General features: G+C 42.6%; 1 protein-coding gene across 4 annotated transcripts in view; it reads left to right on the forward strand.

The window, feature by feature from the left end:
• The window catches only part of LOC139542778 (MYND-type zinc finger-containing chromatin reader ZMYND8-like), a 31,574-nt gene extending 10,487 nt beyond the window's left edge, over positions 1–21,087 (forward strand). The window contains exons 4-21 of one of the 4 annotated variants that reach the window (XM_071348602.1): positions 610–770; positions 1,611–1,832; positions 2,327–2,440; positions 2,555–2,647; positions 6,429–6,516; positions 6,615–6,670; positions 6,775–6,852; positions 7,032–7,147; positions 7,311–7,789; positions 7,917–8,045; positions 9,847–9,990; positions 10,337–10,864; positions 11,024–11,494; positions 11,627–11,787; positions 11,950–12,030; positions 12,130–12,208; positions 13,123–13,362; positions 19,437–21,087. In XM_071348602.1, coding sequence (XP_071204703.1) covers positions 610–770; positions 1,611–1,832; positions 2,327–2,440; positions 2,555–2,647; positions 6,429–6,516; positions 6,615–6,670; positions 6,775–6,852; positions 7,032–7,147; positions 7,311–7,789; positions 7,917–8,045; positions 9,847–9,990; positions 10,337–10,864; positions 11,024–11,494; positions 11,627–11,787; positions 11,950–12,030; positions 12,130–12,208; positions 13,123–13,362; positions 19,437–19,618 — 3,422 coding nt within the window. In that variant the 3' untranslated portion in view covers positions 19,619–21,087. Of the gene's footprint in view, positions 1–609; positions 771–1,610; positions 1,865–2,326; positions 2,441–2,554; positions 2,648–6,428; positions 6,517–6,614; positions 6,671–6,774; positions 6,853–7,031; positions 7,148–7,310; positions 7,790–7,916; positions 8,046–9,846; positions 9,991–10,336; positions 10,865–11,023; positions 11,495–11,626; positions 11,788–11,949; positions 12,031–12,129; positions 12,209–13,122; positions 13,363–19,436 lie in introns of those variants that run through there. The other 3 variants (XM_071348603.1, XM_071348604.1, XR_011668548.1) reach the window with 3 other exon arrangements.
• Positions 21,088–23,005: the final 1,918 nt, after the last annotated feature.

Below are 23,005 nucleotides of genomic sequence, written 5' to 3' on the forward strand. Positions count from 1 at the left end.
ATTTTGAGAAGACCACTTATTCTAGTATTCTTCTTCTAGTGTTTATCTTACCGTTAAACATACTTGTTGTTTGATGTTGATCTCATGGAGCTACACAGAGCAACCATTGTGCCATTCAGTTAAAACCGTATCACCACTACCTCTGAGGTTGTTGCACGGGTTCAGCCTCACCATCACGTGCTGTGGATGTTAGCCTAAGTCACCATTTAGGAGGCATCCTTCACACGTGATCACTATCACAGGGCCCAACCACACTGACTTAACATATGACATTTGTTGCCAGATTGGGAAACCAAGCAGTAGGGTTTGGTGACGAAAATCCCTTATCTGGTTGGATTCAGTATTCCTGGGAAATCACCACCGTATTAAGTCTCTCAATGAAGGGGTTCTGCTAACAAAAAGAATGCTTGAGGATTTACACTGCCTTTGACCTTCAATGACCCCCCATCTGAGTGTCATTGTGTAGAGTGGCCTGGGACTGGGAGTGCCTCTGCCGCTCTAGCCTTTCATGCCAGGGATCTAGTCTCTGTCCTTCTAGGATTCCTATTAGCTGCTACTCTCTGTGTTGTATGTATGGTTACCTGGTGTCCCCTCTGCTCATGCCACTAGTGTCTGACCCCGGGTCAGCAGAGCGGGTGCTGGCGACTCAGAAGAGGAAAGTGTCCAGCCCAACCCACTCCTCCAACGGCCACTACCCCTCAGACACCTCCCCCAGCCCCTTGAAGAAGAAGAAGAAACCTGGAGCCGTCCACAGCAACAACAAAGACCAGGTGGGGTGGAGGGGGGGGGGTGTAGTTTGTGACTGTGCGCTTGTGTAAGTGTGCTTGTGTGTGCACCTGTGCATGACTGATTGTGCACCTGTGCATGACTGATTGTGCTTCCAGGTTTAAATGAAAGACTCTGCTTCATGTTCTGTGGTCGGATGCATTTGTTCATATCCCAAAAATGTCTAACATATATTGATGATTGACTATTAAGATGATTTATCTGCCTGCTGATTAATCATGATAACTGTTTATAGAGTGGAATACTTTTTTTAAACTGCCTTTTTTGGAAAGAGTAGATATGCCTGCCAAATATGCTTGTTTGTGTTGTGAATGCTTTGTTTTACATGTATGACATGATTCAACCCCAAGTACAAACTTTTGAATTCAGTTCCACTGACAATGAACATGTCACACATTCTGAACAGTCACATAGATATGTGCTGACTAGTATTGTGTCTTGTTCACTGATTGGCTGATGTGGGTTGATGCGGTGTCAAGCATGATACCCAACACAAAACTGGTTATTGGTCCACCAGGGAAAGTCATCAATGAAATTGCACATTGCAAGTCTGACAACATAAAAAGATGACAATAACACAAACTTACGGTTTAGATCAAGAACAATGACATTACTATCGTATAGGCCTACATTGATATTGACTAGACCAACTAAACAGTCTTGTGTTTGGTGCCTGCCTTATTTTGCATTACATGTTGCTTATTACCCTGCCTTACTTGCCACTTTGTGATTATCTGTGTGTTTCTGTTGCACTGCACCTTTTGTGTTTTGTTTTCTGCGTGTGTTTTGAAACCCGCCCCCTGTTTCTCTTGCCTGCATTTCAGTCAGAACTAAGACATGGTCCCTTTTACTATGTGAAGCAGTCATCACTCACCACAGACCCTGTTGATGTTGTCCCGCAGGACAGCAGGAATGACTTCTACTGCTGGCTGTGCCACCGCGAGGGCCAGGTGCTCTGCTGTGAGCTCTGCCCGAGGGTGTACCACGCCAAGTGCCTCAAACTGCCAGCAGAGCCCGAGGGTGACTGGTTCTGTCCAGAGTGTGAGGTACTCACTCACGTGTGTGCCGTGCCGTGTGGGTGTGTAGGTGTATATACGTGTGCAAGCGGTGTGGGAGTGTTCCAGGCACATTCTCACTTAACCACTAGCTTAATGTCCGCTTGCTCTTTGGGGTGTCAGGTGATGGGGTTGGAGGCAGGCTTGGGGTCAATTCCAATTGGACTCTGCATTCTAGTAAAAAAATAAAAATAAACATATTATCCTATAATAATGGTACTACACGTGGTACTTCCCAATTATGTAATTTAAATGGAATGGACCCCAGGCCTGTTTAGATGGGGCTAACATAAAGTGGGCAGGATCTTTATCGTCCCTCTCTAGATGGATGTTGCCTCTGAGGACTAGTACCACAGTCTACTATAGATGATGACATACTGTAGATGCATAGTTAATAGCCAGCCCAGCAACCTACTGTGAGTGGTTGTGTTTACCCAGCTACTATTTGTCAATGGTACATTGTCCTGACTTTGTCATTTTTCCAGAAAATCACAGTAGCAGAGTGCATAGAGACACAGAGCAAGGCCATGACTATGCTAACGATAGAACAGCTGTCCTACCTGCTGAAGTTTGCCCTGCAGAAGATGAAACAGCCGGGGGTAAGTTAGTGAAAGTTTCTCATGTCCTCTAGGTGCCCACTGTGGGCTAGAGATGGGTCTATCGCTTCTGTTGTTTATGAGAGTTGAACTAATACTTGTTTCTTCTGTGGGCAGACTGAGCCCTTCTGGAAGCCTGTGGCTCTGGAGCAGCACCCTGACTATGCTGAGTACATATACCACCCAATGGACCTCGCAACACTAGAGAAGGTACCATTACATTCACATTTCAGTCATTTAGCAGACGTTTATCCATTCCTGACTTGGAGCCCTCTAATAGCAAGGCAATGATGAGCTTTTTGAGTCTATAAATCATGGTCTACAGATAATACAGTGCCTTCAGAAAGTATTCACAAGCCTTAATTTTTTCCACATTTTGTTGTGTTGCCTGAATTTTAAATTGATTACATTTAGATTTTGTCACTGGCCTACACAAAATAACCCATAATGTCAAAGTGGAATTATGTTTTAAGAAATGTTTACTAATTAATAAAAAATGAAGAGCTAATATGTTTTGAGTCTAAGTATTCCACCCATTTGTTATGGCAAGCCTAAATACACTGAACAAAAATATAAACGCAACAATTTCAGTTCATATCAATCAATTGAAATAAATAAATTAGGCCCAAATCTAAGGGTTTCACATGAGTTGGAATACAGATATGTATACGTTGGTCACAGATACCTAAAAAATAAAATTGGTAGGAGCGTTGATCAGAAAACCAGTCCGTATCTGGTGTAACCACCATTTTCCTCATACAGTGCATAGAGTTGATCTGGCTGTTGATTGTGGCCTGTGGAATGGCTGTGTGAAGTTGCTGGATATTGGCGGGAACTGGAACACGCTGTCGATCCAGAGCATCCCAAACATGCTCTATTTATTTGTTTATTTCACCTTTATTTAACCAGGTAGGCTAGCTGAGAACAAGTTCTCATTTACAATTGCGACCTGGCCAAGATAAAGCAAAGCAGTTCGACACATACAACAACACAGAGTTACACATGGAATAAACAAAACATACAGTCAATAATACAGTAGAAAAATAAGTCTATATACAATGTGAGCAAATGAGGTGAGATAAGGGAGGTAAAGGCAAAAAAAAAGGCCATGGTGGCGAAGTAAATACAATATAGCAAGTAAAACACTGGAATGGTAGATTTGCAGTGGAAGAATGTGCAAAGTAAAGATAGAAATAATGGGGTGCAAAGGAGCAAAATAAATAAATAAATACAGTAGGGGGAGAGGTAATTGTTTGGGCTAAATTATAGATGGGCTATGTACAGGTGCAGTAATCTGTGAGCTGCTCTGACAGCTGGTGCTTAAAGCTAGTGAGGGAGATAAGTGTTTCCAGTTTCAGAGATTTTTGCAGTTCATTCCAGTCATTGGCAGCAGAGAACTGGAAGGAGAGCTAAATGAAGAATTGGTTTTGGGGATGACCAGAGAGATATACCTGCTGGAGCGCGTGCTACAGGTGGGTGCTGCTATGGTGACCAGCGAGCTGAGATAAGGGGGGACTTTACCTAGCAGGGTCTTGTAGATGACCTGGAGCCAGTGGGTTTGGCGACGAGTATGAAGCGAGGGCCAGCCAACGAGAGCGTACAGGTCGCAGTGGTGGTGAGTAGTATATGGGGCTTTGGTGACAAAACGGATGGCACTGTGATAGACTGCATCCAATTTATTGAGTAGGGTATTGGAGGCTATTTTGTAAATGACATCGCCGAAGTCGAGGATCGGTAGGATGGTCAGTTTTACAAGGGTATGTCTGGCAGCATGAGTGAAGGATGCTTTGTTGCGAAATAGGAAGCCAATTCTAGATGGATTGGAGATGTTTGATGTGAGTCTGGAAGGAGAGTTTACAGTCTAACCAGACACCTAGGTATTTGTAGTTGTCCACATATTCTATGTCAGAACCGTCCAGAGTAGTGATGTTGGACGGGCGGGCAGGTGCAGGCAGCGATCGGTTGAAGAGCATGCATTTAGTTTTACTTGTATTTAAGAGCAATTGGAGGCCACGGAAGGAGAGTTGTATGGCATTGAACCTCGTCTGGAGGGTTGTTAACACAGTGTCCAAAGAATTGCCAGAAGTATACAGAATGGTGTCGTCTGCGTATCACTAATAATTAATAGTTGTACCTACTGTTTTTGCTATGATCACTGATCTGGCTTTCAGGTGTGTCTATAAAATGTACTTTTTGTTACATTTAACCATAACCATGCATAATGCACATTCACTAACAATGTAGCAGGTATTATAGTCAATTAACACCAATTTCATAAATAATCTCACAAGCACAAGCCCATGTGCTAGTGAGAAGTCAGCTAATATTTATATTTTAAGTTTAGCCAACTTGGATCAAAGATATAAGTTCACACACTCTGAATTCAGCTAACAAGGCAAAATAGTTGAATTGTTATGAACACAACCTTCTGTCCGTCTCCAACTGTTTGAACAGCATGCTAGTCTGTCCACTTTGTTCACATGTTGAAATCAAGTGGCTTACCTTATTTCTCAGAATGAGAATGAGTTGCCAATTCATTATATAATTGTTTTATGCTTATTGCAGATTTATTAAACAGTCATCCAAAACAGCTAGTATAACAATCTTTATTTGACAAAAATGCTGCTAGCGATACGTGGCACCATAAGACAAACTGAGACAAACTGAGCATACATTTTCTAGAATGACTGTTCATTGGTATGTCCGTTTTAGTAGTGTCTGCTCTTGCTCGAAATTTGAGGAGTTGAAACAAACAGGGTATGGTTCGAAAGATTAACTTCTCCTATTACAGTAAAATAATGTCTCAATATGTTTCAGTGTCCATATGACCCATTCTGTTGGATCAAACCTCAAATGCAAATGGCGAGTTAAAACCATTTTGTCAGAGAGGTAGAAGTGATCTCTCATCTTTATTGTTGTGGTAGGGGGAGTGGCTTGGGAGAAAGAGATGAACCGAGAGGTTTCACTCTTGCCAAAAATCTGTCAAAATAAGCCCAAAGCGTTTCTAACACAAGGCCAAATATACACTGGAGTTGCTTAGAAAGACGACATTGAATGTTCCTGAATGGCCTAGTTACAGTTTTGACTTAAATCATCTTGAAAATCTATGGCAAGACTTAAATTGTTGTTTAGAAATGATCAACAACCAACTTGACAGAGTTTGAAGAATCTTAAAAAGAATAATGTGCAAATATTATTTGTACAATACAGGTGTGCAAAGATCTTAGACTTAACCAGAAAGACTCACTCACAGCTGTAATCACTGCCAAAGGTGATTCTAACATGTATTGACTCTGGGTGTGAATACTTATGTAAATTCGATATTTCTGTATTTCATTTTCAATCAATTTGCAAAAATGTCTAAAACCATGTTTTCACTTTGTCATTATGAGGTATTGTGTGTAGATGGCGTTGTTTAAATATTCCCCATGTAATGTTAATGGGGCGCTAACATAGCTGCCATAGAATTTTGTCATGTAAATGCGTCATTATGCAGAAACATTTAAAGTGTCAATCGGCAGTTAAAACAATAAAGCGTATTCACCACCATTTGTTTTGTTAAAAAGCAGGGGGGATGGGGCTGGAGAAATGTACCACCCTCAAATTCAAAGACAGAGCTATGGCTGCAAGGACTGACCATCCATGATATCAAAATTATAGTTTTAACCATGTTTTTCGGCCAGACAGTGTTTGTTTACATTTATTTTGTTTACAAACATTGGAGTAAAACAAGCTTATATTTTGGGTTCTGATGGGGAACGACAGTTGAACTTAGCTCATGATCCATTTATAAATTATGTTCTTCAAGAATCAATAGGTACATAATATTATTAAGTCCAAAAATGGATGTAGCAATTGCTGATCGCCACTTTTAATGGCCCAACCATTGAGATCCTATTCAATTATTCTAAATCCTAGTTCAATGGGCCCAACTCTCTAAATACATGGCTCTGGTGTAATCAAATCATATTTTTCTCTGCTATATTGGTAGAATATGAAAAAGAAAATGTATGGCTGCACAGAATCCTTCTTGGCAGACATGAAATGGATCTTACACAACTGCATCATCTACAATGGAGGTAGGTCAAAAACACATGTTTAAGACGGTTTCCTCACTATACTGCTTGCAACATGCTTTGGAAATTAAACTTGGCTCTTACAAACATGTTTGTTCCAGGAAATCACAAACTAACAGCAACAGCAAAGGTTGTTGTGAAGATCTGTGAACACGAAGTGAGTATCATTTTTACATGATGACTGAAATGCCATTCAGTGGTGTGTTTGTTTTCTCCTTTCTAAATGTATTTCAGTAATGTGGAAAATGCTGTTTGTTTCAGGTGAATGAAATTGAGGTCTGTCCGGAGTGCTACCTGTCCTCGTGCCAAAAGAGGGACAACTGGTTTTGCGAGCCATGTGTAAGACAAATGTTTCCTCATCTTCTTTTGCAAAGGACATTTTATGGATATAAATGTAAATGTTTGTCCTGTGACTTAGGTCACAATTCGATTTGTCCTGAAGACAAATGTAGATTAGCCTAAATGAAATGTTTACGCTGTTTTATCTGACCGTGCCCCCGGTCTGCCCCCCCTCTCAGGGTCACCCACACCCCCTGGTATGGGCAAAGTTGAAGGGCTTCCCCTTCTGGCCAGCCAAAGCACTGCGGGAGAAGGACGGACAGGTGGACGCACGCTTCTTCGGACAGCATGACAGGTGAGCCTTGCTATTTAATGAAAGTGGCGGATGGAAGGGACTTTTCATAGTAATTACTGAAGTACTGTTTGCGTTCGTATGGTATTGGACTCCTCTGAAGGTAGTCATAGGTCTCTCTGCTTATCCTACTCCTAACTTGTCTCTCTGTGTTTTTTCTCTGCAGGGCGTGGGTTCCCATTAACAATTGCTACCTCATTTCCAAGGAGATTCCCTTCTCTGTGAAGAAGACCAAGAGCATCTTCAACAGCGCCATGCAGGAGATGGAGGTCTATGTGGAGAACATCCGCAAGAAGTTTGGGGTGTTCAACTACGCCCCCTTCCGCACCCCCTACACGCCCAACAACCAGCTTCAGATGCTGCTGGACCCGGCCAACCCCGACGCAGGGACCGTGAAGACGGAGAAACCTGACAAGATGCGCTTCAACTTCGACATGACCGCATCTCCCAAGATGCTCTTGGGCAAGAGCTCTCTGTCGAGCGGGATGGGGCGGAGGATCTCTCTCACGGACATGCCTCGCTCTCCCATGAGCACCAACTCGTCTGTACACACAGGTTCTGACGTGGAGCAGGATGGGATGGAGAGAGGGCCTAGGAACCCCCCATTCCACTACAGCGCTGGGGAGGAGTCTATGGACTATACCGGTAATTAACATGCTCCTGAATCTAACGCATCATATAACTAACACAGTATAGTCACATTCAAAACACAGGTTAGGATCAAGTCTCAAACCATTTGTGGAGGTTAAAGTGTTATGCGTTATGGCCTCAGCATCCCCTGCCTCAGTGAAGATGGGCCATGCAGGCAGCATGACGGGCAGCCCCAAGCCCTTCTCCCCTGGTCTGGTGCCCAAACAGGAGAGGGCCCCGGGCACAGGCAGCATCCTCAACCTCAACCTGGGTGAGTCCCATCTAACCCCACCCCCTTATGTAGCACCTTGTCTTGTGTTGTCTGTTTGATTTGGGCAGGGGTGGGTAAACTACGGCCCGGCGGGAGGTTTGAGTATAGATTAAATTTTTTACATTTTGGGTTATGATTAGTAAATTATTATTTGGGGTAATAAAAAAAAAAAGTCAAACCCACTCCGCACGTGAACGTCTAAAACTATATAGTATGTACAAATTATTATGGAGCTATATATTTTCAAATTACTGCACATTTTCTGGCCCGCAAATTGATTTTGACATACAAATTGTTTTTTTGTTTTTTTATCGCGATGTGGCCCTTGAGCCACCCCTGGGTTAGGGGTTATGTTTTGGTTGAGGTTGAGTTTTAATGTCAGGGTTCATAAGGTCATGAAAAGTCATGGAATTTTTTTATTATGTTTTCCAGGCCTGGAAAGTTTTAGGAAAATGATCAAATCCCAAAAGTTTTTGAAAAGTCATGGAAATTAATTAAATCATTTCTGTTAATGTAAATAATTTAGGCACAGTTGAAAAAAATATTTGATCAATCACATAAAATCAACATATCAGACAGGATCGGAATATGACACTTCAGTGCATATGTGTGTGTGTGTGCGCAAGCGTCACCTGCATGTGTGCGAGTGTGCCTTGCTCAAGGAGACAGACAGTCGGACATTACATTCCCTCTATGATTGCAGCAGTAGGTAGGCCTAGCCTATAAAATATGATAGAGAACAGACTAATTGGGTAGCCAATTCAAAACATATATTGTAGCCTGGCCAGTTAACTAGAGAGAGAACTGTTTAGTTGTTATTAGTCATGTCCCAAAAAACTTTCCGCCTACACTTGCGAATAAGGCCATAAAAAGTGTCATACAAATTATTAATTTAAATTATTATTTTTGACGAAACTAACAATTAACTTTGTCATTGTATTAGTTGGGATTCTTTTTAATCTCGATGAATCGAGTCATGTTAATCAAAATAATAATGTGTGAATTGTGATCCGTAGTTTTATGAACTGGTTTTGTAGATACTTCCAGTTGATTTGGGCATCCGATGTATGAGAAATTGCACGTCAATAGGTACTAATCAGCCTGCAAAGTAAACACTTCTAAGGTAGCTAAGAGAAATATGACTAAACTAGAAAAGGTGAATTTCCTGAAGAAAATTTGTGGGCTTGTTTCAGCTGAATAAAAAGATTAGTAACGACCATACAGTTAGCCATTTGATCTTTGATATATTGAATGAGCACATTATTGTATAAAGGTATAAAACATATTTGGTTGCAATGTTTTACATCAAGGGTGGTCAACCATCCTCCAGAAGAACTACTGGGTGTGCAGGCTTTTGTTCCAGTCCCCCTCTAACAAAACACATTTTAGAAATGAGCTGCTCAACCGAACCTTGATAAACTGACTTTTATGTGTATGATCCAGTACCTCTCCAGACTGAGGGAAAGGGGATACCTAGTCAGTTGCACAACTTAATGCATTCAACCGAAAATCTGTCTTCCGCATTTAACCCAACACCTCGGATTGACCCCATGTGTATTAATCAGTTGCCTAATAGGTATTCTACTTGGTGGGGGGGTTAAGTGCCTTGCACAACAACAGGAAATGGTACATGGGATCAGAGAGCAGCTTCCCAGTGTCGGTACTACATTTATGCTTACTTTTTTTGTACATAGAGACGCCACAAATTGTTGGTCATGTAAATTTGGTTAAAAGTAATGGAGAAGTCATGAAATTCCATCTGTCAAAATGTATATGAAACCTATAGTGTTGTTTGTCACAGATCGTGTGAAGGCTGAGATGGACCTGAAGGAGCTCAGTGAGACAGTACAACAACAACAACAGGGGTCATCACTCCTCCTCACCACCCCCAAGAGACCCACGAGGAGCCTGGACAAGACCATCGAGAGTTGCAAGGCCCAACTAGGTACACACATACGCTCACACACTTTCACACACCATCCATGAATTGTGTCTAGAGCAGGGATTGGCAACTCCAGTCCTCGGGGCCGGAGTGGTGTCACCCTTTTCCCCATCCCTAGCAAACACAGCTGATTTTAAACTAATTGCATTCTAAACTGAAGATCTATATTATTGGAGTCAGATGTGTTAGCTGGGGCTGGGGCAAAAGTGTGACACCAATCAGGTCCCAGAGGACTGGAGTTGCCCATCCCTAGTCTAGAGGAACAAATTTGAAGACCTATAAATGATACGCTCATGTTCATCATCTATTAATTCTATGATTTATATGTTGTTTCTTTATTCCTGTGCAGGCATTGATGAGATCTCTGAGGACGTATACAAGGGTGTGGAACACAGTGACTCTGAGGATTCCGAAAAGTCAGACTCCAGCAACAGCGAGTACCTTAGCGACGAGGAGCACAGACCGAAGAGCGCCGCCCATGACGACAAGGACAAAGCAGAGAGGGAGTCTAGGAAGAGGCCCAAGGCAAGCACACCGGTAGAGGACAAGGGGGCAGTCACAGGGACCAGGGATAAAAAAAACTCTGAAGCTCTGCTCAAAGACAGACATGGCTGCAATGGTCCAGAGAGAGATTCCCGGGAGAAGCTCATGACTCCCCAGACTCAGGCCCCCACAGACAGGCCCAAGGCCCTAGAGGCGGGTAGGGCAGGCGCACCCCGGGCCCTTGCTGGCCCAGACCAGGACTCCGACTCAGAGAGGGAGCTGGTGATTGACCTGGGGGATGAGCAGGGGGGCAGAGACCGTAAGAGAGCCAGGAGGGAGCCAGGGGCTGTAGCCGCTAAGCCCACGAAGGAGCCCCCTGGCACCAAGCTGGAAGGTGAGGGCTCATTTCAAGTCTTGTTTATTTTGTTTTGTGTACTCTAGTTGCTTCGTATGATAATTTTTTGAGAGACTGAGGCCTAAAGGCTCATCAGAAGGGAGGGAAATACTGTTTGTTCTGTCTTTATTTAATCAATGTATTTTTTTCTCTGACCAGGCAAATTCCCCACCGCAGTGACCCCCTCTCTGGCCTCCGCCACCTCGTCCAACCCCAAAGACCCCAGTCAGCCGCTCATCAACCCCACACTCAACCTGTCCTCTAGCCAGCCCAACACGGCCTTCACCACCACCCCTGCAGCTCCCACCCCAGCCCCCACTCTCTCCTCCACAGCTGCCTCAGCCCAGTCGGCAGCGAAGAAACAGCGCCCCCTGCTGCCCAAAGAGACGGCTCAGGCAGTGCAGAGGGCAGTGGTGTGGAACCCCGCCAACAAGTTCCAGACGTCCTCCCAGAAGTGGCCCATGCAGCAGGAGGAGCAGTCGGCTGGGCCAAACCAGACACAGGTTCCTGTTCCTGTCCAGGCTCCGACGCAGACGCAGGCACAGACACGCAGCCCACAGCAGCTTCAGTCACAGCAGCAGTTGCAGGCATCCTCCAGTACACGTTACCAGACCAGACAGGCAGCAAAAGGTACATAGAAACCCAGTCCACTAAACACAACTCCCCAACATCTGTTAACACATACATAATCATCTCATATTAGTTCATATGAGCTGAATTGTAGTTTTCTTTCATTCCTCATTCCTCTTCTGTGGTTTACAGCCGTGCAGCCTAAAGATGGTCCCCAGACCTCCACCTCATCAGTTACCTTGGTCACCTCTGGTGCCTCCTCCACCTCTTCCTCGTCTTACCTGGCAGGAGACTTCCAGATCCCCACAGCTTCAGCAGATGTGGCAGCTGACATCGCAAAGTACACCAGCAAAGTGAGTTAGCCTGATGCTATATGTCTAAACAGAATAAATAGATAGAAACTTTACAGGGGAAAGTTTATTGATTCACAGATTATATTTGTGTTATATTGATATGGAAAGTTACCTGACTGTGATCAATCTGTGAATTGTTATAATCTCACCTGATCTCTTCAGATGATGGACACGATTAAAGGGACGATGACAGAAATCTACAACGACCTTTCCAAAAGCTCTTCAGGAAACACAATCGCAGAGGTGAGTGCTGGTGAAGAGACTTTAGGTTGAGTCTATAACATAAGTAAAATTCTCTCCTGTCTCACTGCATTGTGATAACTGTTGAATATATTTGCCCAGATCCGGCGGCTGAGGATAGAGATAGAGAAGCTTCAGTGGCTACATCAGCAAGAGCTGTCGGAGATGAAACACAATCTTGGTTTGTTATACTTGCCCTTTCCTTAAAAATATAATAATATTTTAGGTTGGTATCATTGTGAGTGTACAAAACAATAAGAACACCTTCCTAATATTGAGTTGTACCCCCCCCCCCCCCCCCCCTTTGCCCCCAGAACAGCCTCAATTAGTCAGGGCATGGACTCTACAAGGTGTCTAAAGCGTTCCACAAGGATGCTGGCCCATGTTGACTCCATTGCAAGTTAGCTGGATGCCCTTTGTGTGGTGGACCATTCTTGATACATACAGGAAACTGTTGAACGTGAAAGACCCGGCAGTGTTGCAGTTCTTGACACAAACCGGTGCGCCTGGCACCTACCACCATACCCCATTCAAAGGCACTTAAATATTTTGTCTTGCCCATTCACCCTCTGAATGGCACACAGACAATCCATGTCTCAATTATCTCAATGCTTAAAAATCCTCCCCTTCATTTACACTGATTTGAAGTGGATTTCTGACATCCACGTCTTTGGCGCCCGGGGAACAGTGGGTTGGTTAACTGCCTTGCTCAGGGGCAGAATGACAGATTTTTACCTTGTCAGCTTGGGGATTCGATCAGGGAACCTTCCGCTTATGGCTCTAACCACTAGGCTACCTGCCATTCCTAATGTTTTGTACACTGTACTGTATGTTTGTCTTTGTCAGCCAATTCATGTGTGTATGAGATGGACTAATGTGTTATCTTATCTATGTGTTTTTAACATTTTAATAACGCAAGTGTGTGCATTATAGCTGTGTTTCTAATATACTCATTCAATGCATGTGTTGTAAGAATTTTATAAAACACATGCATAGTACACATTTGTATCCATGTGTTACATTCATATTCATTCATTATATTCGATATCAAGTTAATTCTATTCATAGATTTTCTAAATGTGTCATGTCCTGTAGAGCTGACTATGGCAGAGATGAGGCAGAGTCTGGAGCAGGAGAGGGAGCGTCTGGTGGCGGAGGTGAAGAAGCAGATGGAGGTGGAGAAACTGCAGGCGGTGGATGAGACCAAGAAGAAGCAGTGGTGTGCGAACTGCAGGAAGGAGGCCATCTTCTACTGCTGCTGGAACACCAGCTACTGTGACTACCCCTGCCAGCAAGCCCACTGGCCAGAACACATGAAGTCCTGCACACAGTCAGGTATAATAATAATTGAGTTATTACACACACAAAAGACGTAATTTGCACCAAAAATGTCCTATGCGTCAACATTTCTGAAAAACCCCACTCCAGGGTTTTTTCTTGATTATAAAGGGGCTTAGTTGGTGGGCGTTTACAAATCTCTCCAAAGAGCTGAGATTTATTTTTGCAGTTTTAAAGCTAATTTCCTGCAGTTCTACAATGCTGGCATGGAGCGGAGAGGAAATGTTGCAGTTTTCAAGCTAGTTTCCTGCAATTCTATGTATTTTTACATGGATAATGCAGTGTTATTTTGCTCAAACATGATAACTAAATGATGAATCATGATAACGTCCTCTCACTGTCAACTGTGTTTATTTTCAGCAAACTTCACATATGTAAATATTTGTATGAACATAAAAAGATTCAACAACTGAGACATAAACTGAACAACTTCCATAGACATGTGACTAACAGAAATTGAATAATGTGTCCCTGTACAAAGGGGAGGGGTCAAAATCAAAAGTAACAGTCAGTATCTGGTGTGGCCACCAGCTGCATTAAGTACTGCAGTGCATCTCCTCCTCATGGACTGCACCATATTTGCCAGTTCTTGCTCTGAGATGTTATCCCACTCTTCCACCAAGGCATCTGTAAGTTCCTGGACATTTTTGAGGGCCCTAGCCCTCACCCTCCGATCCAACAGGTCCCAGACGTGCTCAATGGGATTGAGATCCGGGCTCTTCGCTGGCCATGGCAGAACACTGACATTCCTGTCTTGCAGGAAATCACGCACAGAATGAGCAGTATGGCTGGTGGCATTGTCATGCTGGAGGGTCATGTCAGGATGAGCCTGCAGGAAGGGTACCATATGAGAGAGGAGGATGTCTTCCCTGTAAAGCACAGCGTTGAAATTGCCTGCAATGACAACAAGCTCAGTCCGATGATGCTGTGACACACCGCCCCAGACCATGACGGACCCTCCACCTCCAAATCGATCCCGCTCCAGAGTACAGGCCTCGGTGTAATGCTCATTCCTTCGATGATAAACGCGAATCCGACCATCACCCCTGGTGAGACAAAACCGTGAGCACTTTTTGCCAGTCCTGTCTGGTCCAGCGACGGTGGGTTTGTGCCCATAGGCGACGTTGTTGCCGGTGATGACCTGCCTGACCACAGGCCTACAAGCCCTCAGTCCAGCCTCTCTCAGCCTATTGCGGACAGTCTGAGCACTGATGGAGGGATTGTGCGTTCCTGGTGTAACTCGGGCAGCTGCTGTTGCCATCCTGTACCTGTCCCGCAGGTGTGATGTTCAGATGTAACGATCAGCTGTCCGCCCTGTCTCCCTGTTGCGCTGTCTTAGGCGTCTCACAGTACGGACATTACAATTTATTGCCCTGGCCACATCTGCAGTCCTCATGCCTCCTTGCAGCATGCCTCAGGCACATTCACGCAGATGAGCAGGGACATCTTTCTTTTGGTGTTTTTCAGAGTCAGTAGAAAGGCCTCTTTAGTGTCCTAAGTTTTCATAACTGTGACCTTAACCTCTCTAGGGTATCGTCAACAGCCAGTGAAACTGCAGGGCGCCAAATTCAAAACAACAGAAATCCCATAATTAAAATTCCTCAAACATACATGTATTTTACATCATTTTAAAGATACACTTGTTGTAAATCCAGCCACAGTGTCCGATTTCAAATATGCTTTACGACGAAAGCAAACCAAACGTTTATGTTAGGTGGGTGCCTATTCACAGAAAAACACAGCCATTTTTCCAGCCAAAGAGAGGAGTCACAAAAAGCAGAAATAGATAAAATGAATCACTAACCTTTGATGATCTTCATCAGATGACACTAATAGGACTTCATGTTACACAATACATGTATGTTTTGTTCGGTAAAGTTCATATTTATATCCAAAGATCTCAGTTTACATTGGCGCGTTATGTTCAGTAGTTCCAAAACATCCAGTGATTTTGCAGAGCCACATCAATTTACAGAAATAGTCATCATAAATGTTGATGAAAATACAAGTGTTACACATTGAATTTTAGATCCACTTCTCCTTAATGCAACCGCATTGTCAGATTTCAAAAAAACTTTATGGAAAAAGCAAACCATGCAATAATCTGAGTACGGCGCTCAGACGACAAATCAACCCAAAGAGATATCCGCCATGTTGGAGTCAACAGAAGTCAGAAATAGCATTATAAATATTCACTTACCTTTGATGATCTTCATCAGAATGCACTCCCAGGAATCCCAGTTCCACAAGAAATGTTTGTTTTGTTCGATAATGTCCATCATTTATGTCCAAATTCCTCCTTGTTGTTCGCGCCTTCAGTACACAATCTAAACTCACGACGCGCGTGCAAGTCCAGCGGAAAGTACGGACGGAAAGTCAAAAAAGTTTTGTTACAGTTCGTAGAAACATGTCAAACGATGTATAGAATCAATCTTTAGGATGTTTTTAACATAAATCTTCAATAATGTTCCAACCGGAGAATTCCTTTGTCTTCAGAAAAGCAAATAGAACAGAGCTCGCTCTCACGTGAACGAGCGTCACGAGCTCAAAGCATTCTGCCAGACCTCTGACTCATTCCCCTCTCATTCGGCCCCACTTTACAGTAGAAGCATCAGACAAGGTTCTAAAGACTGTTGACATCTAGTGGAAGCCTTAGGAAGTGCAACATGACCCCATTTCCACTGTATCTTGGATAAGCAAAGAGTTGAAAAACTACAAACCTCAGATTTCCCACTTCCTGGTTGGATTTTTTTCTCAGGTTTTTGCCAGCCATATGAGTTCTGTTATACTCACAGACGTCATTCAAACAGTTTTAGAAACTTCAGAGTGTTTTCTATCCAAATCTACTAATAATATGCATATCCTAGGATCTGGGCCTGAGTAGCAGGCAGTTTACTCTGGGCACGCTTTTCATCCGGACATGAAAATACTGCCGCCTACCCCAAAGAAGTTAAGACACTAACAGCTTACAGACGGTAGGCAATTAACGACCGTTCCACAGGTGCATGTTCATTAATTGTTTATGGTTCTTTGAACAAGCATGGGAAACAGTGTTTAAACCCTTTACAATGAAGATCTGTGAAGTTATTTGGATTTTTACGAATTGTCTTTGAAAGACAGGGTCCTGAAAAAGGGACGTTTATTTTTTTGCTGAGTTTATTAAATTAATTGTTTTGGGAATTTAATTCTGCCTGACTGTCTAGTTTTTATTTAGGTGATTGTTAGTAGAGATGCACGATATATCAGTTAACATATTGGAATCAGACGATATTAGCTAAAAATGGCAACATCGGTATCGGCCGATGTTTAGTATAACGCCCGATGTGCAAAACCGATGTCAAAGCTGACGTTCATACCTATATAACAAAGGTACATGATGTAATGATGCCAAGCAAAATGTTGCGCTATACGTGCAACACGGCATTCCTAAACTAGCCCTTAATGTCTGCTGTGTGGATCGAACAGTCAACAAGTCAAGCAGTCATTTGAAAGAGTAACAAAATGTCAGCAATACAACTCAAAGGTGAAAGCCAAGATAATGGAATTCATTGCCCTTGTCAATCAACCGTTTTCTGTTGTGGGTGATGTTGGCTTTTGCCTACTGGTTGAGCACCGGTTAACACTACAAAGTGTGCTATTTTTCAGATGTTGCCCTACCAGAGTTACACAGTAATGGTGTCACTGCTATTAGCTTCACGACATACATACTATGGAACTCCATTTGGGTCTTTGCGTGTCAAAAAATATACAGTGACACTGTCAAAGCTCTACAACAAAGTCAGCAAACACCGGCCACGAACGATGTGTTTACAATACCGCGTTGGTAATAAACCATCATTTGTTTGACCGCAACTTCTGGGGTAGCTAGCTTTAGCTTGGTACGTAGCTAGCCTGAAAACAATGACCAGTAGAAACTGCAGTCATTTTCATTATTCTTAGCAATGATTTAGGAATCCTTGTGAGTAAGAATTAGCTAGGTTGCCACTTGTTGTTTGCCTATTGAAATTGAACTTCAGTTCATGAAAATAAATAGCTAGCCAGCTACTTAACCCTGTTGCCCAAAGCTAACGTTATAAGCAGCCAGCTAGCTTCATCTGGCTTGAGAGGCTCGACCGGACCGGTTTATGTGTTGTGAAGCTAGCCACAATAAGGATTAGGCACAATAGTGGAATTTGCAGTTTGCCTTCAAAATAGAGATATGTCATTGACAGTGAAGCAAATAAATACAAATAGTAGAATTATGCCATACTTTTATTTTGAAGGCTAACCGCAAAGTCCACTATTGTGGCTTATCCTTATTGTGACTAGCTTCACATAGATGGGTTCGACCACCATTAATCAAATAAGAACTGTCTTATAAATTAGGGTTATTTTAGATGATGACACCTAGCTATATAGTTAGCTAGCTAACTATATAGCTACTGAAACAGATTGTCGTTTTGCTATGTTTTTGGGGAAGAACATTGTTCGCATTCATGAGCTTTTTTTTATGACCAACACTGTAGGTGCGCAAGACAACTTTACCAGCATCATAGCATACGTATTGATGAATCCTTGTGACATATGAAATACGAGTCAGTGTAATCAATGTGTAATAACTACGGAGAAAATGTATGAATGCGTTAAATTATTATGTGACGTGCAGTCATATTCAGGTCTTGTTTGGTCAACAAACTTATTTGACACGTTAAATAGTGTATTTTTTTGACACGCAAAGACCCAAACGGCGTTCCATAGAAATCCTGGTTGAGAATGAAACGACTGAACAAATTAACAACTAAACAGCACAGCAAGTAAGTGAAAGTAATAGGTTTTGATTGTGTTTTACTGGTAATGGGGACATACGTAAATGCCAACAAAATAACTTTTTTTTGGTCAGTGTGGTGTGTGTGTGTGTAACCTTTATTTAACTAGGCAGGTCAGTTAATTTAAGAACAAATTCTTATTTACAATGACGTCCTACCCCGGCCAAAACCGGACGACGCTGGGCCAATTGTGTGCCGCCCTATGGGACTCCCAAATCAAATTTTATTTGTCACATACACATGGTTAGCAGATGTTAATGCGAGTGTAGCAAAATGCTTGTGCTTCTAGTTCTGACAATGCAGTAATAACCAACGAGTAATCTAACCTAACAATTCCACAACTACTACCTTATACACACAAGTGTAAAGGGATAAAGAATATGTACATAAAGATATATGAATAAGTGATGGTACAGAACGGCATAGGCAAGATGCAGTAGATGGTATCGAGTACAGTATATACATATGAGATGAGTAATGTAGGGTATGTAAACTTTAAAGTGGCTAGTGATACATGTATTACATAAAGATGGCAAGATGCAGTAGATGTTATAGAGTACAGTATATACATATACATTATATTAAGTGGCATTGTTTAAAGTGGCTAGTGATACATTTTTGATCAATTCCCATCAATTTCCATTATTAAAGTTAGCTGGAGTTGAGTCAGTATGTTGGCAGCAGCCACTCAATGTTAGTGGTGGCTGTTTAACAGTCTGATGGCCTTGAGATAGAAGCTGTTTTTCAGTCTCTCGGTCCCTGCTTTGATGCACCTGTACTGACCTCGCCTTCTGGATGAAAAAAAATCACGGCCGGATGTGATACAGCCTGGATTCTAACCAGGGACTGTAGTGACGCCTCTTGCGCTGAGATGCAGTGCCTTTGACCGCTGCATCCATGTTTGTCTTTAACTATTTAACTGTACTAGAATGCTTTAAAGGCCGCAAAAAAAATGATCTGTATAGTTTCTTTTTGGCAAGGAAAATATTGGATATCGGTATCGGCCAAAAATGTTATATCGGTGCATCACTAATTGTTAGTTCTCAAAGATTATTATATTCACAAATATATAGGTCAATTTTTCCATCCCGGAAAATATATTTAAAAAAATATATACCATTTTGGACTTACGTGACCCGAATAAACTCTTAGGCGGCCCACCCAAGGATTACAATGGCAGAAAAGTCCCTGCTCTCGCACAAACAAAACCATACACATCGTCTTTCTCTGTATTTTACTATCTAAACTTGTATCATGTTCCGACAGCAACAGCTTCTCAACAGGAACCAGAGGTGGAGTCAACCTCTGACCCCTCAGCCAAACCACCAGGTCCCTCTTCCAGTGACCAGCCCCCCTCTGGTACAGCATCTGCCCACACAGACAAAGGCTCCTCTCCTACCTGCAGCGTGGACAAGTGCAAGGACAGTGCCTCTGTTACTGTGCCCTAACCACTACACTGCACTCACACATTTTTACTCTACAATCCTACATTCTGTTAAATGTATGTATCTGTCGGAAAGGGACTAGAGGATATGTACAATAGACCAAGTCTCTCTGCGACCAACTAATCTGGGAATGTCGAGCAAATCTCAGTATGACCACAGAGGCAATTAAACCACCAAACACCCTCAACCTCTCCTAGTCAGGCTCAGGGCTTTTAAATGCCATGGACACTCTTTGCATGAAGGCCTGCTCCTCTGTGATTCAGCTGACTCGCCCTGTCTCTCGATTTGTTCAATGTCTGCTTCGTGATCCGATATTTCAAGCCATCCTTCATCCTCCTCAAAGTCTGTGCCCTAGACTGAAGGAGTCACTTACCTTGTCCTTGTGACTGTATTTCATCTGGATGTAATACATTTTCATTACCTCTCTCCTTTCATCCCCATTTGATGTCCCTCTTACCACCTACCTTAACGCTATAGGTATCTACAGGAGAACACATCAAAAGATCAGACATCAAAGCTTTCTGTATTCTGACAGCAATCTTAAAGGAAAACTCCACCCAAAAACTATCTTTTGGTATTTGTTTCATTAGTCCATGGTTCATATAGTCCCAAAATGTTTTGCATGTCAGCAATCAAGTTTAAGATATGTAAATGTCAAAATACAGAAATACAGCCGGTATGATGCTGCGTATTGCATCATTTGGGTGGAATTTTCCTTTAGACAATCTTAAACTGTGATGCTGCTCTTTAAAATATACCCCAAGTCTTTATAGTTATTTGCCAACGGAAGTGAAATAGCATATTATTGGGCCAGCCATTTTTGGGACACCCAACAGATTTAAAATGTCAATTCTACATTGTCAATACAGTTTAAAATATTTCATAATTTAGTAAGTTGTCATTAAGTTATCAATCACTCCCCCTGTGTGTGCATTATTGGTTCATACTCATATTATATAGTAACTCAGTATTTACATAGAATTTAACCAACTGTGATGTATAAAAAAACAACATAAAATGGCTAAAACTGTACAATGTTTTTGTAAGAAGACACATGGACAATATTTATAGTGCTACAACAAGCATATGAGGTTCTCTTTTTTTATAGCACTGTTTGTGAATGTTCCAAGTGTCTTGAAACAGCTCGACTCTGGAAAACAGTTGTATTTGAAAATGCATTATAAGACTTCATATGAATGTCACTAGGACCCTCTGTTCGGACTCTGTCAGATCTATTTCTCTCATCTACCTTCGTTGTTGTTGTGGTTACTCAACAATTTAAGCCTATTCCAAAATTACTTCGGACTATGATAAAGCGTGTTGGAGGGTAAAGGAAACTACAAAAGTCACTATTATACTGAGCATGTTTATTTGTCCCCTTTTTTGTCTCACGTGCTCTTGTTTACATATTGTACATACAGTAAATGGATTGTTAATGTCTTTAAGAAAACAATTAAAACAGGTCTGACCAATCTGTCTTGTGAAAGTGTTTTCTTGGAATAAGTGGGCTTTGTTGCCACCTGCTGTCCTACTGGTAACAGTATTTAATGGTTTAGCTTAGTAGCATTTGTTGGTGTGCTCAAATTCAAAGCTAGGCTATACAGCGTTTGTTTTTAATTTGATTGTTTACAAACATTGGAGTAAAACAAACTTATGTTTTGGATTCTGATGGTGGTACGACAATTGAATTTAGCTCATGAGGCATTTATAAGTTATATTGTTCAGGAATCAATAGGTGTGTGTGTGTGTGTGTATATATACACTGCTCAAAAAAATAAAGGGAACACTTAAACAACACAATGTAACTCCAAGTCAATCACACTTCTGTGAAATCAAACTGTCCACTTAGGAAGCAACACTGATTGACAATAAATTTCACATGCTGTTGTGCAAATGGAATAGACAAAAGGTGGAAATTATAGGCAATTAGCAAGACACCCCCAATAAAGGAGTGGTTCTGCAGGTGGTGACCACAGACCACTTCTCAGTTCCTATGCTTCCTGGCTGATGTTTTGGTCACTTTTGAATGCTGGTGGTGCTTTCACTCTAGTGGTAGCATGAGACGGAGTCTACAACCCACACAAGTGGCTCAGGTAGTGCAGCTCATCCAGGATGGCACATCAATGCGAGCTGTGGCAAGAAGGTTTGCTGTGTCTGTCAGCGTAGTGTCCAGAGCATGGAGGCGCTACCAGGAGACAGGCCAGTACATCAGGAGACGTGGAGGAGGCCGTAGGAGGGCAACAACCCAGCAGCAGGACCGCTACCTCCGCTTTTGTGCAAGGAGGAGCACTGCCAGAGCCCTGCAAAATGACCTCCAGCAGGCCACAAATGTGCATGTGTCAGCATATGGTCTCACAAGGGGTCTGAGGATCTCATCTCGGTACCTAATGGCAGTCAGGCTACCTCTGGCGAGCACATGGAGGGCTGTGCGGCCCCACAAAGAAATGCCACCCCACACCATGACTGACCCACCGCCAAACCGGTCATGCTGGAGGATGTTGCAGGCAGCAGAACGTTCTCCACGGCGTCTCCAGACTCTGTCACGTCTGTCACATGTGCTCATGTGCTCAGTGTGAACCTGCTTTCATCTGTGAAGAGCACAGGGAGCCAGTGGCGAATTTGCCAATCTTTAAAATGGAGATCACCTCAGGGTGGTGAGGAGGAATCTACCATGTCAGGAAGCAACTTTACAATTTTTGGTATTCAGGTTTCACTCAGACGTTGTAAGCTTTGTTTTACTATTGACAGTTATAGCTGAGTTCGGGGATGGTTTTAAAATTTTCTCCCCTTAAATATAAGTAATCTGATTTATTTGTTTCAGTCTGTGAATTATTGGTGTAGGGTTAGCTGGTCTTGGACTGACTGGTCTTGGAACTGTGACAACGGGCAGCCTCACCCCGCTTGGCTCTGTGGGATATGTAGTGATTGTGCCAACACAGCCAGTACACAGCAGTGATGGTCGGTCGGTAACGTTTAAGATGAGGGAGGACTATTTTTTATTTATGAGCATGGCCTTATTTCTATTACAGCACATTGGATGACTGGCATTCATATTCCATTCACCCAGCTCAATGTAACATCGATAGGTTTAGGCTACTACATGATATTCAAATTTTCCCTATACCCATCATGAGGTTGCTACAAATACATTTTTGAGTAATCAAGGTGACAAACAGTGACACATTCAAAACCGCCTTGCACACTCTTGCCTGCATCTAGCTGATCTGGGGTGTAATCATTAGTCCAACAGTTGTAAACGAGAGTTTCTATTGGACAAATTCAGGTATGTTTATCCCCATTTTGTTCCATTTGCTTCCATTTTTAGAAGGAAAAAAAACTGAATCGGCAGAATGAATACACCCCTGATCACATGCAAACACAGTTCACTTT

Source organism: Salvelinus alpinus, chromosome 17, assembly GCF_045679555.1.
Source record: "Salvelinus alpinus chromosome 17, SLU_Salpinus.1, whole genome shotgun sequence".
NCBI lineage: Eukaryota > Metazoa > Chordata > Actinopteri > Salmoniformes > Salmonidae > Salvelinus > Salvelinus alpinus.